Source organism: Marmota monax, unplaced genomic scaffold (genome assembly GCF_021218885.2).
Source record: "Marmota monax isolate L192 unplaced genomic scaffold, Marmota_monax_Labrador192_F-V1.1 WCK01_AAM20220418_F8-fsc00031, whole genome shotgun sequence".
NCBI lineage: Eukaryota > Metazoa > Chordata > Mammalia > Rodentia > Sciuridae > Marmota > Marmota monax.
In genome coordinates this window covers 16051616-16068026 of record NW_026695197.1, presented here as the reverse complement: position 1 = coordinate 16068026, position 16411 = coordinate 16051616, and the positions used below count along the sequence as shown (strand labels likewise).

At 38.0% G+C, this 16411-nt stretch overlaps 1 protein-coding gene across 1 annotated transcript in view; it reads left to right on the top strand.

Moving 5' to 3' along the window:
- Epg5 (ectopic P-granules 5 autophagy tethering factor) overlaps nucleotides 1-16411 on the top strand; it is a 101999-nt gene that overhangs the window by 17865 nt on the left and 67723 nt on the right. Inside the window, exons 5-13 of the mRNA XM_046428317.2 lie at nucleotides 541-648; nucleotides 1566-1639; nucleotides 3970-4075; nucleotides 6118-6232; nucleotides 6621-6771; nucleotides 8032-8187; nucleotides 9549-9706; nucleotides 11822-11976; nucleotides 13947-14087. Of these exons, the coding sequence (XP_046284273.1) occupies nucleotides 541-648; nucleotides 1566-1639; nucleotides 3970-4075; nucleotides 6118-6232; nucleotides 6621-6771; nucleotides 8032-8187; nucleotides 9549-9706; nucleotides 11822-11976; nucleotides 13947-14087 (1164 nt within the window). The remainder of the gene's footprint in view (nucleotides 1-540; nucleotides 649-1565; nucleotides 1640-3969; nucleotides 4076-6117; nucleotides 6233-6620; nucleotides 6772-8031; nucleotides 8188-9548; nucleotides 9707-11821; nucleotides 11977-13946; nucleotides 14088-16411) is intronic.

The window sequence follows — 16411 nt, the reverse complement described above, 5'->3', positions numbered from 1 at the left end:
GCCTTGTGTATGTGTTTTTTAGGTTCATTCTAGAATTCTTGAAATTGAGGTGATGTTCCAAGCATATATATTTGGTTTTGAGAAACTATTACCAACTAAGAATAGATTAGATGACTTGACGTACATCAATTCACATGTGGCCAGGAATGTTAGTGATTTTTAATTTGCCAGAAAATAAAAATTAGACTGCATGGAAACTACTTAGGATGTTTTTATCATGGTGCTTATAGATTCATTGGCCTCTGGGAGAAACTCACTCAATAGTCTATCTTATGACTGGCTACTCTTTAAAGATTGCATGTACTTAGAGGCTGGGAATGCGGCTCAAGCGGTAACGAGCTTGCCTGGCATACGCAGTGCTGGGTTTGATCCTCAACGCCACATAAAAATAAAAAATAAAGACATTGTGTCCACCTAAAACTAAAAAATAAATATTAAAAAGAAAAGATTGCGTGTACTTTAACATTGGGTGAATAACTTTGCTAGAGCTCTAGATGAATTTTTTTAAACTAGTGAAGCCATGAGTCCTTTCTTGTTTAGGTATCAGTGTTACAAAAAGTTGGCTGTCCTGGAGATCACCTCTTTCTCCTGAACCATATTCTTCGATGCCCAGCTGGAGTTAGTAAGTGGGCTGTTCCTTTCATCCAGGTATGATGTGTGCCTCCTGATGCTGAGGGAGTGGGAAGGGGTCTTCTTAGACATTTTTTTCCTGAAGAAACTGCTTTAAAAGGCTATTTAGAGTTATTTATATTTAAAATAAAAATTTTAAAATAGTATATACTTGAAGGAGTTATTATGCCAAAACTTCTTGGGTCACCCACAGTTGATGTAGTTGTGATGGAATTGCAAAAGTTCAGTTGTAGCCTGGCTTGGTAGCATCAGTAGTGGTTAATTCTGTTAAACTCTTGTGCAGAAAGCATTTCAGAACTATCTTTTCTGTTGTACTCCATGCAGCTTCTTGCATTAATCCATATCACACCCTATCCTAGTTGGTGCAGGTCAAACAGAAGTCACCAGCATACTAGCAGATATCTCAGGCTTGTGTAATCAACCCTCACTTACTTAGGAGTTAAACGTTCAATTTATACTTTCTCCTCTCAGCTGCTTGCCTTTGGGTCATTTTATTGCTCATTGCAATAAAATGGGTAGATGGGTAGGAGCCAAAATGTATGGGAAGTTCAACTTGTCTATATTTCCTTAAGTATTCCTAGTGGCAAGAAGTCTGAATCTTTTTAAAGAGAAGGAGGATTTTTTTTTTTTGCATTTGTTTTGTGTCTCTTTGGATTGGAATAGTGACAAAGAATGTGGGGAAGGAATGGGTCAGCCTTAACAACTTACAACATCCCATGTTGTTACAGCTATTTGATTCAGCTGCTCAGCTTCTCTCCTCTGAGCACAGCTGAGATGGTGCCATAACCCGTGAGTTGTGTCTGTTCTCGTGGATTGGGTGCCAGTTTCAGTTTTGTTCTCTTGACAGCAGCTTCATTGTTAGAGTGCTTGTGAACTAAGATTATGAACACTTGAATTGATTTTCTACAGTATGCTTTTTCCTTTTCCCATTTCAGATCAAAGTGTTGAATAACCCATCAGGGGTCTTTCATTTTATGCAGTCGCTTGCCCTACTGATGTCTCCTGTCAAGTAAGTGTGGAAGAACTTTGTGAAGTAGAAATTGAAAGGCTCCTTTCTGTCAAAAGACTGGCTTCCTTATCTGTCCAGATGCAAAGAAGAACTGCTAAGAGAAGTGTTAGCTTAGAACTTAACATTGCAGATTTTATTTGGGTTTGATGCCCATGGCCCCAAAATGACCCTTTTAACTGCTTATTAACCTTTTTTGGGTTCTTCTTTTGAGTGAGTTTTTCTCTTGTATGTGTCATTGTGAAAGGTCCACAGACTTTAAAAGAGATGATATATTCCTTAGAAGAAGATCTTGTGTGGGGGTGGGGGGGCACACACAAGAGATAAATGCCAAATTGGGTTGCTGCAGCAGAAACATTGAGACTAGAGCTGAGTGGAGTAGTCAAAGAGGGTTCCATGGTGGATGAGCTAAGTTGAAAGAATAGGTTGGTTTTCACTGGGAGATCTGTAAGTGAGGAGAACACTGTGAGCAAAGGCCCCAGGTCTTGTGATTGTACAGAGGACAGGCAGATCAGCTGGGCTGGGGTGAAGGCATGTGCAAGAGAAGATAATAAAAGGTAAATAACTGGGGGGCTGGGGCTGTAGCTCAGTGGCAGAGTGCTTGCCTTGCATGTGAGAGGCTCTGGGTTTGATCCTTAGCACGGCATAAAAAAATAAATAAAATGAAGGCATGATGTTCATCTGCAACTACAGTTTTTTTTAAAGGTAAATAGCTGGAGGTGGAGGTTGGAAGATAGAAGACTTTGAAATTAAGACTGAGGAATCTAGATTCAGTGTGGTCTGTCCTTTGTAGCAAGGAGGATTTTTGAGTAGGACTAAGAGCTGTATCTGAGGAAGATTAGGATGGACAGGAGTCAGAAGAAAAGTATGTGCTTCTGCTTAATTGGGTGGTTATAGACATCTGGCTCTCCTGGCTCTGGAACTCAACCCACCACCATGGAGGTGTCCTTGTGTAGGTGGCCTTGAGCAGTGTTACTACTACCTGCTCTTGAGTCCTGGAAAGCCTACCTCTCTCTAGGTCTGCATCAGGGTCATGGCAGTGTGACAGAGGAGGGAAACCTAAAGGGCATCTTCCTGGGAAAGAATTTACTAGCTGATTAAACAAAGAATGTGGGGAAGGAATGAGTTAGCCATAACAACTTCCAAGTCCAGGTGACTGGGAGGGTGTAGGCAGCACTAACAGATAGAAAATACAGAAACAGAGCTAGTTTCTAGGGACAAAAATTTGAGGTCATTGATGTGTACAGGTGGACGTGAACAAGTACTTCATACTGTGGGCAGCTGGAGTCCAGGACTGGAGCTTGTCCTATTGAAAGGCCAGCACTAGGGGTGTGGGGCTGCAAGTTGTGAGAGAAAGGTTTTGTTGAAGAGGACTGAGTGAATATGCAGAGAGAGGAACAAGGGACTGAGGAGAAGAAAAGTTTTGGTTAATCTTGCTCCTCAAATGCAGCCAGCAGCCTGGGGAAGCCCAACTTTGTCTCTCACTGCCTACATGGGGGGCTGCTTCTGTATGTGGTAGTATGTTTTGGCACACAGGTGTTTCTGCATTTTTGTGTACTTTTGGGCCCTAAACAAGTTTGTAGGTTACCTGAGTGTTACCCTTTTGTGTTCAGTAAGGCATGTTTCCGACATGCATTTCCCTGGCAGCACTTTTAAGCCTGGTTTGAGTGGAGGTGCTGCAGCAGGCTTTCTGAACTGTGAGTTATGCTGCTGTAACTGCTCTTCTGCAATTGCTCATCATTGCTAATTTAGAATGGTTGTGGTGTCTCTACCAAAATCAGTGAAGTTTTAGTTTTTTTTTTTTTGTGTGTGTGTGTGTGTGGTACTGGGAATGGGATCCAGGACTTCATGCCTCCTAGGCTAGTGCCCTGCCATTGATCTACACCCCCTTTCCTTTTTAAATTTTTATTTTGAGACAGGGTCTTGCTAAGTTGTTGAGGCTGGCCTTGAACTTGTGGTCTTCCTGCTCCGACCTCCTTAGTAGCTGGGATTACAGGCGTGTCCCTTTTGCCTGGTGGGTTTCAGTGTCTTTGATTATCAGCAGGTCTTATTTCTCATTGACTAATTTAAACTGTTTGAAGATTAGGTTAGGCTGCTGGGGTGTGGCTCAGTGGTAGAGTGCTTGTCTCCCATATGTGAGGCACTGGGTTTGATCCTCAGCACCACATAAAAGTAAATAAACAAAATAAAGATACTGCATCCATGTATAACTAAAAATATTAAAAAAAAATTAAGTTAATGCCAAGAGTTCTTTAGGGTATAAAGATGATCCAGAATGTACTTGTGGAGCTTTCTATGTTTATGTGATTGGAGTAATTTCCATTGTCCTCTAGAAATCGAGCAGAGTTCATGTGCCACATGAAGCCCAGTGAGTGGAAGTCATCCTCTTCAGGGCCTGCATCTGGGACCTGGACACTCGTGGATGAGGGAGGAGAAGAGGTAACCATGTCTGCATTATTTTAATTCATCATTTTTGAATTCTTTTGTGCTAGAAATAAGCACTTTTCACATATTATTTAATTCTCCCAACAACCCTGTGAGGTAAGTACTGTTGTGATCCTCATTTTACAGATGGGGAAACTGAGGTGCATGTGGTAAAGTAACTCATCCCAGATTGAATGGTCATTAAATATGGAGCCTCCAGAGCCAGTGCTTTGAGCCCATGTACTGTACCTTCATTCTTCTCTAGAGTATCCTTCTGTTTGGATAGGAAGATCTGGAACCTGGACATGAAATAGAGCCAGACTATGTGAAATTTATATTAGAATTTTCTTGTATATAGTAACTGGTTCTTGGAGTTGGGAAGTTTTGCTTACACATAATCTTGAGTCTGAATAATGAAGAGCTAAGACTCTAACTTATTATAGACAGCCTATCCAGATCTTCTCATGCGAAGGGCAGAAACTAGTTTTCTATGTTTGATGAGATTTTAAGGATCAAAATTCAGCTTCTTGAGATAATGCTTGTTAAGTTTTCATTCTGCTGTATGCATCCTTAGTGTATGTGTGAGGAATTTTTACTCCAGCTAATTTTCAGCTCTAGTGCTTCTTTGTGGTCTGAATCCTGATTTGGTGTTCTAACGTAGTAGGTCCATTGACCAGATTTACTAAATCCGTCTTTAGAGGGAGACAGGTCTACAGTGTACAATTCTCAGAATGAGAGCCATGGCAGCTGGGGATTGCGAGTGTATGTCCTCAGGTGCTCATTCAGAATGGGACTCCCCACCCTCTTTACAGTTGTTTGATTCCTGAGACTTGTAGCTGGTAGTGGTAGGTAATGTAGATGGTTACAAACACCTTTGCTAGAGACTGACTTCTTCAAGAGGCTTCCCAGGAGCTGGTACAAATTAGTCTTTTAAGGAGTGGAGTAGAAAAAAAATTATATATATATATATATATATATATATATGTACATATATATATTTATAATATATAATTATATATATTAATATTATTTCTAGAGTGTTCTTTCTTAAAAGAGTAGTCTTCTTTTCTCATAGGTTTCCTGAATTTAATCTCAGAGACAGATAATGATTAAGGACCCTGCATTAATAGTTGGTTAGAACTCACTAAATGTTGAGTGAATTCAGGAATTTGTGGAGTCTATGAGAAAGTTTTGTTTAATCAGAAAAGGCTGTAGGGAGGAAGGCTCTCTGGATCATCCATAGCAATGGTTTTTATATACTAGCTCTGTATTAGAATCACAGTCAACTTGTAAACTTTGCTCAGACCCACACTAAGACATCCAGATGTTTTAGAGCTTGCATGGTGGTTCTTGTATACTGCCAGAGTTGAGATCTGTTCTATGTAGAGTTTCTGAGGCTCTTATTTGTTAGCCATTTTGGACACTGTACTAGTCTGTTTTGTGATACTGTAATGAAATACTTGAGGCAAGCTAGTTTTATTTAAAAACAGGTTGGAGTTTTGTAGGCTCAGTTTTGGAGGCTCAGATATCCCCTACTCTGTGTGAGCACTGTTATTTTTATCCTGCTGTCAGTAGCACTAATTGACAGCCGACTTAAGTCATCTGTAACAAATGTTAATTGTTCCCCATAAGTGTGTGAGTATTGCTGTAGACCTTGATTTTGGGAGAAAGAGAATTGTAGCTAAAATAATTTGAACTCTACTACTTGGTTCTTTAATTGATGTTGTCAAAGCACTGAGCCATGCCGTAAGGTCCCTATCTGGAGGAATTTTTTTTCGGTCTTCTTTGGGATGAAAATTTAATGAGAGCTCTTTCAGCCTCTGGAGGATGGATATAACCCAGATACATATAAAATTATGCTTGTAATTTCAGAAGATTTACAGGCTACCTGTGAAATTGAGCCTGTAACTCTCTGTCCTGGAAGAAAAGTCTGTGAGGATTCAGGAGCATACTATATGTGTGCCATGGAGACCTGTGATAATTTAGCTCCTGTAACTCAAGACCACAGTATGATCAGATCAAATTAACTGATGTGACTTTGCATCTTTTTTTCCTAGGATGAAGATCCTGAGACTAGTTGGATTCTCCTTAATGAAGATGACTTGGTTATCCTTTTTTCACAGTTTCCATTCCATGAACTCTTTCAACATCTTCTTGGGTTTAAAGCAAACGGTAGACTAACTTCTTTTGTCATAAAGAAAATATAGTAGTAGCAAGCTCAAATGTCAAGTCCTGCTTCTTTTATAGGCTCCTGATTTTACAGATTTTCCTGTGCCTGCCTAGTCCAGACTGCCCTTGTCTTGTGCTTGTAATTTCCCACTTAGTACTTAAATGCAAGAAGGCTGGCTAGTTCACATGTTGCCCAGTTTAATGAATTGTTTTTAATTTTGTATTTTGTCTCGAGTTGCCCATTTTGTGTTGACATAGGAGCCAGAGTGATGGGATTGTTAATTCCTCCCCATCTTGGCTTTGTTTTCTTATTAAAATATTTAGACCTGTATCCTTCACCATTTTTTAAAATACCAATTACCATTTTTTCTTTTATCTGATTGACTTCCAGGAGATTATTTACCCGAAACAACAAGACCTCAAGAGATGATGAAAATTTTCGCATTTGCCAATTCATTAGTCGAACTTCTGGCTGTGGGGTTAGAAACCTTTAACAGAGCACGCTATAGGCAGTTCGTGAAGCGGATTGGTTATATGATCAGGTAATACTGCATTTGTGCATCTGTTTGCTTTCACTCTAGTAAGACACAAGTACTGCATAGTTGGGATGATGGGCATTTTACATTTTAGCTCTTAGTTCTTACAAAAGTAAGAATTATTTTTTATTCCCTCTACCAGATGGGAATTTTATAAATGTTCCCAGTCAAAATATTTGCTTGATCTATTCATATTTGTATGTGCCTATACATTGTGTGTGTGTGTGTGTGCGCATGTGTGTATAAACATATGTACACACACACACACAAACACACACACACCACATGGGCTATTATTTTTTCCACCTACTTCCCTCCAGAAAAAAAACTCCATAAAGCTACAAAACTTCTCCCTTTTTCTCCTTTTGTTTCCAAATCAAAATTAATTTTAGTTCACTTACTTTAGATATGTAATCATCAACTCTATGAGTTTAGGTAAAGGTTGCAGAATACCTTTGAAGTATGGGCTCATTTTTCAGATGTGAAGCAAGTCTTTGGTCCAGAGTAAGGAGAGTGAGACTGTGGGAAGCGGGATGACTGGTGACTTGGAGAGTAATTTCTTAAAAGCTGAAAGCCTGTCTTTACTTGTTTTTGTTAGAAATCTACCTAGTCATTCATTTTCTGATCCTTATTGATAAATAAGGCAATAAGTAAAATTTGTTCTTCAGCTCACATATATAACGTATGACTGCATGTCTACTATGTGCCAGGACTGTGGCTTTTTATTTTATTCTCTTAATAACTGTAGGAAAGATCTTATTATTACTGTTATAAGATCAGTGTTCACTCCTTACATTATTATGCAAGTATTTCCATGTGTTATTATTGTAGGGTGTTGTGATTGTTCTTCTTTTGTTTTTCCATCTGATTACTTTTCTTTGTGTTGATTGCAGATTCCTCTCATACTTTGTAATTGCAGAATGGTTTTCTGAATGGCCCTCCGCAGTGAGGCCTCTTCAGCTCCCAGCTACCCCTTCCCTTGGCCGCCCCTCCATCTCCTGACATACCCTGTTCCCTCTCCTTCTTTATTTTTCTCAGTGCCACTTTCAACCTTGTGATAGACTCTTTCACTTTATTTTGTGGGCTGTTTGCCTTCCACTAGAGTTGGCTCCTGGAGCATAGGGGTTTCATTTTGCCCGTTATGCTACTTTCAGAATTGGAAGATAGTAGGTGCTCAATCAATATGTGCACAATCCTTCAAATGTATTATGAGGATGCTGATAGTGAGTGAATGAAAGTTACGGTCTTGTCTTTCTTCCTGCTCAGGATGACCCTTGGCTATGTAAGTGACCATTGGGCACAATATGTGAGCCACAATGGAGGCTTGGGATCAGCCTTGCAGCCCTACTCCTTGGAAAAACTACAGGTGGAATTTGATGAGCTGTTTTTGAGAGCTGTCCTACATGTGCTGAAAGCCAAAAGGTAAGACATGATACTTTATGGAACTTCCTGGCTAATAAGAAAGAGCAGAAGAAAGTCAGTGATTAACATGGATCAATGTCTTAGTCTGTTTCATCTATTTCTTATCTTGGAGAAATTCTTGGACTTTAGTGTTCCTACCTGTAGTTTATTCCCTGTTGGTCAAAATGATATCTGCTTTAGGTTTCTTTCTCTCTTAAAATAACTCAAATCTGAATTCTGTTTTGCTATCCATGAACTTTTGGGCATCCATAAACAGGGCAAGAATTTTACACCTAAAGGAATTTCATTACATACCTAATATAGTGAGAGATTGTATGTGCTTAGTGCCCGTTACAAAGTATTTACTGAATTTTATTTAAGTTGTCTTACTATAAGGGTTTTAAAATTTAGAAATGTTGCTGGATGTGGTGGCTCTTCAGTGTGTTTAAGTGCTCTAATGTTCTGAATGCAGAGGGCTCTATTTGGAAGTATGGGTCAAGCTATATTGTAGAAGCCACTGGATGTGAAAGTGAGAGGTTTCAACTTAATTTGGTAACCACTGAGGAGCCATGAATGGTTTTGATTCCTCTCACCCAGTGCCCATGTTGCTGTGTGTACATGCGTTCCTGTACGCCACCTAACACACATATCCACATTAGGTAGCAGCCTGTCACCTTTGTCTTAAAAAGATCTTTGATTCAAAATGCAGTTCAGGCTTTTGTTATTCTCTCTGTGCCTTTGGAACCCCCTGTGTAAATTGGGGATAACACCAATAATTATTGCCCTGGTTTTAGTGAGGATGGAGTGAGTTGATGTTATGTGCAGATTGAGTGTCCCTAATAAAAAATCTCCCAAATCTGAAACTTTTTAGCACTGACATGTTGACCTCATGAAGTTAAATGCACCAAAAATATCATGTAAAATTACCGTTAGGGATATGTGTATAAGATACATATGAAACATAAATGAATTTCATATTTAGGTTTGGTTCTCATACCCCATATATCTTATTATGTATGTGCAGATATTCCAAAATCTGAAAAAATTAAAAATCTGAAGCACTTTTGGTCCCAAGCACTTGAGTAAGTGATATTCAAATATGTGTGTATATCATATATCACATAACCTATATCATGTGTATGATATGGCCATTAGAACAATACCTGGCATAGACTAAATGCTTGATGAGTTTTGCTGTTATTGTTATGCATCATTGAGGTGTTTATGACCATGTTAGAAAAATTGTGATAGTATGATTTAAGAATTTTTCTTTTTTCTTTATTTTTTTTCCCCTGAGAATGCTGAGGGTTTGTTTCCACTTTCTTAGTGTGGTGAAACTGAATAATATATAAAGTTATTCCTGCTCTTTTTAAAACACACAGACTTGGCATTTGGCTGTTTATGTCTGAAATGCCCTTTGGGACGCTGTCAGTTCAGATGCTCTGGAAGCTATTCTACCTCATGCACCAGGTGGAGTGTGGGAACCTGCAGCAGCTCTGCCCTGCCCTCCAGCCGGCTGAGTGCAAGAGGCAGCTCCAAGGTACAGCCTCCCCTGGGGAGGCAGCGCCAGCTCCCCGACTTCCTGCACTTCTCTGTCATTGCCTTCTAACTCTTGGGACTAAGAGAGTATTTTACTTTGTGTACTGATTGATTTTGAAATTCAAGACACTGCTTCATTGCTTGTGTCCAGGCTCTGTGCTACACACCGTGGCAGATATTCAGCCCATGCTGTGTGTGATTCCAGGCCATGCAGCAGCCTGGCCTCCCCGAGGAGCTTAGGTCCTGTGCTGGCAGTTGTCTCTGTGGACTTCAGGCTCTGGTAGCATGTTATCTTCTCTCTTACTGCCTTTTTCACCTGGCACAGAGTTACTGTGATGCAGCAAAATAGTTTCCTCTACCGTATCAGCTTCTAACTTTGAGATTGTCTTTACACTTGGCCTTCCTGCTCTAATTTGCTATTTTTGCCTCTTCTCATTTGCTTCATCTTTCATGTCCCAAATTTTGTTAAGAGACTTGATTTTTACTGTGTTTATGAAAGCCTAAGATTTTTTGTTTTACCTTTTTGTTATGTTTTATAATTAATAAACATCATAAATTCTTATTCTTATTTATTTATTTTTTTGATACTGGGGATTGAACCCAGGGGTGCTTTACAACTGAGCATATCCTGTTCTTTTCTAATTTTTTATTTTGAGACAGGGTCTTGCTAAATTGTCAAGGCTGGCCTCAAACTTGGCATTCCTCCTGCCTCAGCCTGAAGTCCTGAGATTACAGGTGTGTGCTACCACACCCAGCAGAAATTATTTTTTATAGCCAATTCTTATTTGTCCTAATGGCTATAAGTGATTCTCAAGTCACAGATAATTCCTAAAGAATATATTTTTAACATTTTAACTAGTGGACTTTTTAGCAGGAATTGCTAAAACTTGGCTGGTTTCATTTTAACTTCTTTTTGTTTCCTTCTTTCTAGTGTGCTCAACACTATGGCCACTAGTAGAATTATATGCAAATTTGATGATAAATATAGAAATGTGTTTATGTTGTTTTCCTTAAAGTTAATGTTTTAAAAGCCAATTAGAAAGCAATTTCTCTCACCCATTTGTTATTTTTATAGAATTCTTTAAAAATGTAACGCTTTTCCCTTGTACCTTCAAACATTCTAAGTTTAAATGATTTCTAATTTTTTATTATTCTGAGAACACTCTGTATAGTAATTTCCATTATAAATCTAGTTTTGGGGACAGGAAATGAAAATTGGTTTGATAAGTGCCCCAAGGAGTTATTTGAAACTGCAGGAAATTTGGTGAACTACCTTTGATTTCTCAAATGTGCAAATATGTGAAGAGAATTGTTGGCTTTTTGCCTTCTTACTGTGAAAAGTTCCATCAGAGGAATATATTTCCTAAATGAGCTTTATTCCCTTTTCTCTGTAAATTTTCCCTTGAAAGCATCTAGACATTTCTATCATGTCTTGCAAAGTTGTTAATACTGCCTCCTAGCAACAAGATGTAACATAGCATCCACAGAAATAGCAAACATATTCTGTATTGTTTATTACATTTATGGTATTTCAGTTATGATTATAACTAATATCTCTCCTTAATTTTTACTTATAAGCCCATCACTTTTATTTGTAATCTCATGTTTATGCTGAGTAGTTTGTTAATCTTAATTTTATTAGTAGTATCTTCATTTTTGTGATTGGTCATTATCCAGTAGTTTCAAGCATGCCTGTGACGTTGACAGTGTCACTTTGGTGGGCAAGAACTCTACCACTGAGCTCTGCCCCAGCCTATGTAGTATTGCTTTGGAAGGTGACTTACCTAGTGGCAGTAGTAGTGCTTTATAGTTTGTAAAGCACTTAACTGCTAGCATGTCATTTAATTTTTTAAGTAGTATTTTGAAACAGATGAGGAAACTGAGGCTTAGAGGTGATAAATGCCTCCTCTTAGTGTGCTGGAATTTCGGGGGCCATTTGTTCAGCCTTCTTTCCTGATACCTGTATAATCCATTTCAGAACAAAGAAAGACTTTTTGTATCTTTAAAGTTTTTAAATATCTTTTAATTTTATATTTTCTTTCTCTTTAGAAGAGTAATTAAACCACATGATTTTTTTTTCTCTCTCTACTTTAATTTTCTTGACATGAATTTGCAGACCCAGAACATTTTGTGAACTTTGAGAAGTGTCTTTCTTCTATGAATAGCTCGGAAGAGATTTGTCTTCTGACTACCTTTGCTCAGATGGCTCAGGCCAGAAGAACCAACGTGGATGAAGACTTCATAAAAATTATTGTTCTGGAGATATATGAGGTTAGAATATTTATTTTTATAAATCAGCAAAATTTTTTTTGAGTTGTTTATTTGTTGATTTTTTTTTTGTACTGGGAATTTTATTCAGGGGTGCTTAAGCACTGAGCTACATCCCTAGCCCGTTTTATTTTTTATTTTGAGACAGGGTCTCAACTAAGTTGCTTAGTGCCTTGCTAAGTTGCTGAGGCTGGTTTTGAATTTGGGATTCTCTTCCCTCAGTCTTCCAAGTTGCTGGAATTATAGGTATGTGCCACTGTGCCTGGCTTGGTGTTGCTTTTTTAAAAAATATGACTTATCGAGCTATTGTCTGCACTCAGAAGGAGATAGAGAACCAAAGGAGCTTCCTTTTGCTGTAGAGAGTTTTGAAAACATGAATTATACTCTGCCATTTTTCACTACTATCTCTTGACAGTTGATGCATGGCTTTTGATAAGGAGTAGACAATTTATCACAGCCTGGCATTTGTAGTTTTTTGTACTGTTTTCCTTACTGTTCCTCAGACTCCTTTTTTCATCCCTGCCAGTAACATGGAAACCTGGCTTCCAAGCCAATTTAAATGAGAGGGTTGAAAGAATATTGAACCTAGAATCAGAAAACCTGAGTTTTGGCTTGACCCTACTATTAATTACCCATCTTACATCAGAAAAGAAAACTACTACTCTGGGCTTTATTTTCCTCATCTGCAAAATGACAGAGTGGGATGAGATCCTTGCATTCTTTACTTTTTCTCTGAGCCATCCCTGCTGATGGAGGAGAGTGAACTTGGATTCCCTAAGAGTCTAGGGACTAACCCCAACTGGCTGCCAGTATTTCCACTGGAGATGTGTGTATATCCAAAAAGCCATGTTCATTCTGTACTTTAAGCTGTTGTGTATCTCTTTAAATAAAAAAATCATACTTTCTTCAAAGTATTCAAGTGTACTCAAGTAAAACTATATTTGGAGGAGATTGTCTGAGTTTATTATCCCCCAGTATTCCAGTTTGAGAATGGCAGACCTGGATGATTTTAAGTTCTTTCCAGAACTCTGTTCAGCTGTTCCTACATTTACACTTGTAACCAGGCATGAGGTTAAAACCAATGGATCTGGAATTCCTATCTTTATAGTCTAAAAAAATTCGAAGAGATATATTTTCACGTACATTAAATGACATTCTCGGGATCTATTGTTAACATATATTTATTCTCTTGAGTAGTGTTTTCCAGTGTTTTGACCATGAGTCACAGTAAAAACTACATTCTATATTATATTCTGACCCTAGTGTGCATTATTGAAATAGCAATTAATTTTCCGGTGATATACTCTTAGATTTTTCTATTCTTTTTTATTCTTTCTATTATCTTTCTGTTCTATTTCATTATATAGTTTGAAAGATGTGGTTAAAGAGGAGTTAGTTTAACATTGATATTTTAAAAACTTTTGCAGTTAGGGATCTTAGGGATCTTATTTTGGAGGAGGGATTGTGTATTTCCATTAAATGCATTCTGATTTTTATCATTTTAGTGATTTCCTCAAGTTTAAGTAAGTTTTGACATAAGGGACTATTTCATTGTTACTGACAAACTTTGGGATCTACTTTTTTTTAAAATTTTTAATGAGATGGGTCGAGAGCGCACTGTGTTGCCCATTCTAGACTTGAGTTCCTGGGTTCAAGTGATTCTCTTGCTTCATCCTCTGAGTAGCTAGGGCTACAGGTAAGTACCACTGAGACTGACTCAACTCTCCTTTTTAAAGGAATCCAGTACTTAAAGTCATTGTTACAAATGTTATCATTTTCAGGAATTCCCTCTCCTCCTGAGTTCCAACCTCTTGTAGATAGTTTGCTGTCTAACCTTCTGACATCTTTTTGAACAAGGTGTGAACTGAGACTCAATGTGAATTCTTTGTTTTATCTGAGAAAACTGTGGAAATGTGTTTTGATTGATAATTGTTATTTAAAGTGCTAACTCTGCTCCTCCTATTTACCTTTAGGTATCTTATGTCACCCTCTCCACCAGAGAGACTTTTTCAAAGGTTGGTCGAGAGCTTTTGGGGGCCATTACAGCTGTTCATCCTGAGATAATTTCTATCCTTTTGGATCAAGTTCAAGAGACCATTGACCAGGTTGGAATGGTAAGAGCACTGCCTCTTTATTTGCTTTTATCTTGTTTTTAATCATGAAATAATGGCACATTGGCTAAAATAGGAAGGCTGTTGGATTTGACTGTGTCACTTAAGGGCATAGTAGTATGAATAGAACTAAAATTTACTGTTACTATGTGCCAGGCTCATAATTTGTTTGCCTTTCATAATTCTTAAATTTTACTCTTGGAAGAAACAACTGTGACTAAGAAGGCCATGTTCCAATCAAACACAAAATTAGAAGTAGTAATTTAAGTTGAGCAGGACACAGATATTGCTTATTTCTGTCATTTATTGCAATCCCTTTTGTAATTTCATATAGTTTTTAAAAACAACTTTATTTGATAATTCATGTACCAGAGAGTCCACCTATTTAAAGTGTACAAGGGGCTGGGGATGTGGCTCAAGCGGTAGCGCGCTTGCCTGGCATGCGTGCGGCCCGGGTTCGATCCTCAGCACCACATACAAACAAAGATGTTGTGTCTGCCAAAAACTAAAAAATAAATATTAAAATTCTCAAAAAAAAAAAAAAAAAAAAAAAAAAAAATAAAGTGTACAAGGCAGTGGGTTTTTTTTAGTAAATTCAGATATATATAGCTGTCACCATAGTCAACTTCAGAATTTTAATCACTTCACAAAGAAACCACCTACACTTCAGCTATCATTCTGTTCCTCCTTCCCCCTCAGCGTGAAGCAACTGCTAATCTGCTTTCTGCCTCTCAGTCTGCCTATTTTAGACATTTAATATAAGTGGGATAATAAGTATGTGGTTCATTAGGAGTGGTTTATTTCACTTAACATGGTGTCCTTAAGGTTCATCTGTGTTGTAGTCTTTGTCAGTTTCTTACCTTTTTAAGCAGGCACAATATTCCATTGTATTTATATATTACCTTTGTTTATTCATTCATCTGTTGATAGGCACCTGGGTTGCTTCTACTTTTTGGCTATCATCAGTAATGCTGCTGTTGAACATGGATGCACAAATGTCTCTTTGAGATTTTGCTTTCAGTTCTTTTGGGTATATACCCAGAAGTAGAATTGCTGGGCCATATGGTAATTTTACTTTTAATTTTTTGAGGAACCACCATCCTCATAATGGCAATGAAAGGCGCCTTTTCCTTTTAAGAAAAGCATTGTGTCCCACAATTATATTTGTAGATGATTGTATTGCAATAAAAAGTCCTTTATGTGCTGTTCAATATAGCAGCAATTTTTTGGTTACACCTTTTTGAGTGACGATTTAATGGAATGAATTCCAGACAAATGTATAGTGAGTCATGTGTTTCTTCTTTTTTAAAAAATATTTATTTTTTAGTTGTAGTTGGACATAATAGTTTTATTTTATTTATTTATTTTTATGTGGTGCTGAGGATCGAACCCAGGGCCTCCCACATGCTAGGCAAGTGCTGTGCTGCTGAGCCACAGCTCCAGCCCCAAGTCATGTGGTTCTTTTAGTTGTATTGAGCTCATGATGATTTCTCTCACGTGTTTTTCTGTTTTGGGCAACATTTTCAACTTGGCCATGATACTTGTAGTAGGAAATTATGTCCATATATACTTAATTGTAAATGTAAATCTTGGAACCATATTGTTTTTTAAAGTACATTTATAAGGTGCCTCCATTGTCCGTTTATAAATGTGGTACTCTTGTGCTCTGTGAACTTGCTGAGGTTTTTGGACGGACTTATTCAAGCCACTGTGCCATCAGATAAATAGGATGGCTTTCACTTTGGGTTGATCTTAATTCAGCCTCTAGCTCCAGCGACTGGGAATGAGCTATGGTTGGGGTCCTGAACTTCCACTGACACCCTTGGGGTGTGTCAGAAAATAACTTGGTGTTCTGGAGGCCTAGCCTGAGAGCACTGTGTGGAGATTGCTCTGAGTTAGGGTAATAGTTAATAAGAACCAAGCCTTTGGGACATTCTGGAGTTTCAAAGATAGGCTTACTTTAGAGGACACATTCTCTTTTTGTTAGTGAAATCTGTGTAATTCCCTAGAACCTCTTCAAGAAAAATTTGTGACTTTTTTTTTTTTATTTTCAGTGAAAGCATGAGTATATTTTAGAATATGTGATGTAAATCCTATTTTGTTGAATAAATTCTTACTACAACTTTTACTGATTTCTTATTGCTTTGACTGGAACCTTCATTACAATATTGAATGAAAGTAGAAGGGCAGACTTTCTTGTCTCAGATTCTGTAATAGGGAAGAAGAGTTCAAAAGTTGACTTATCATGTGGAGGTTATAGCTTAGTGGTTGGAATTTGCCTAGCATGCACAAGGCTGTGTTCCAACCCTAGTGACAACAGAAGGATA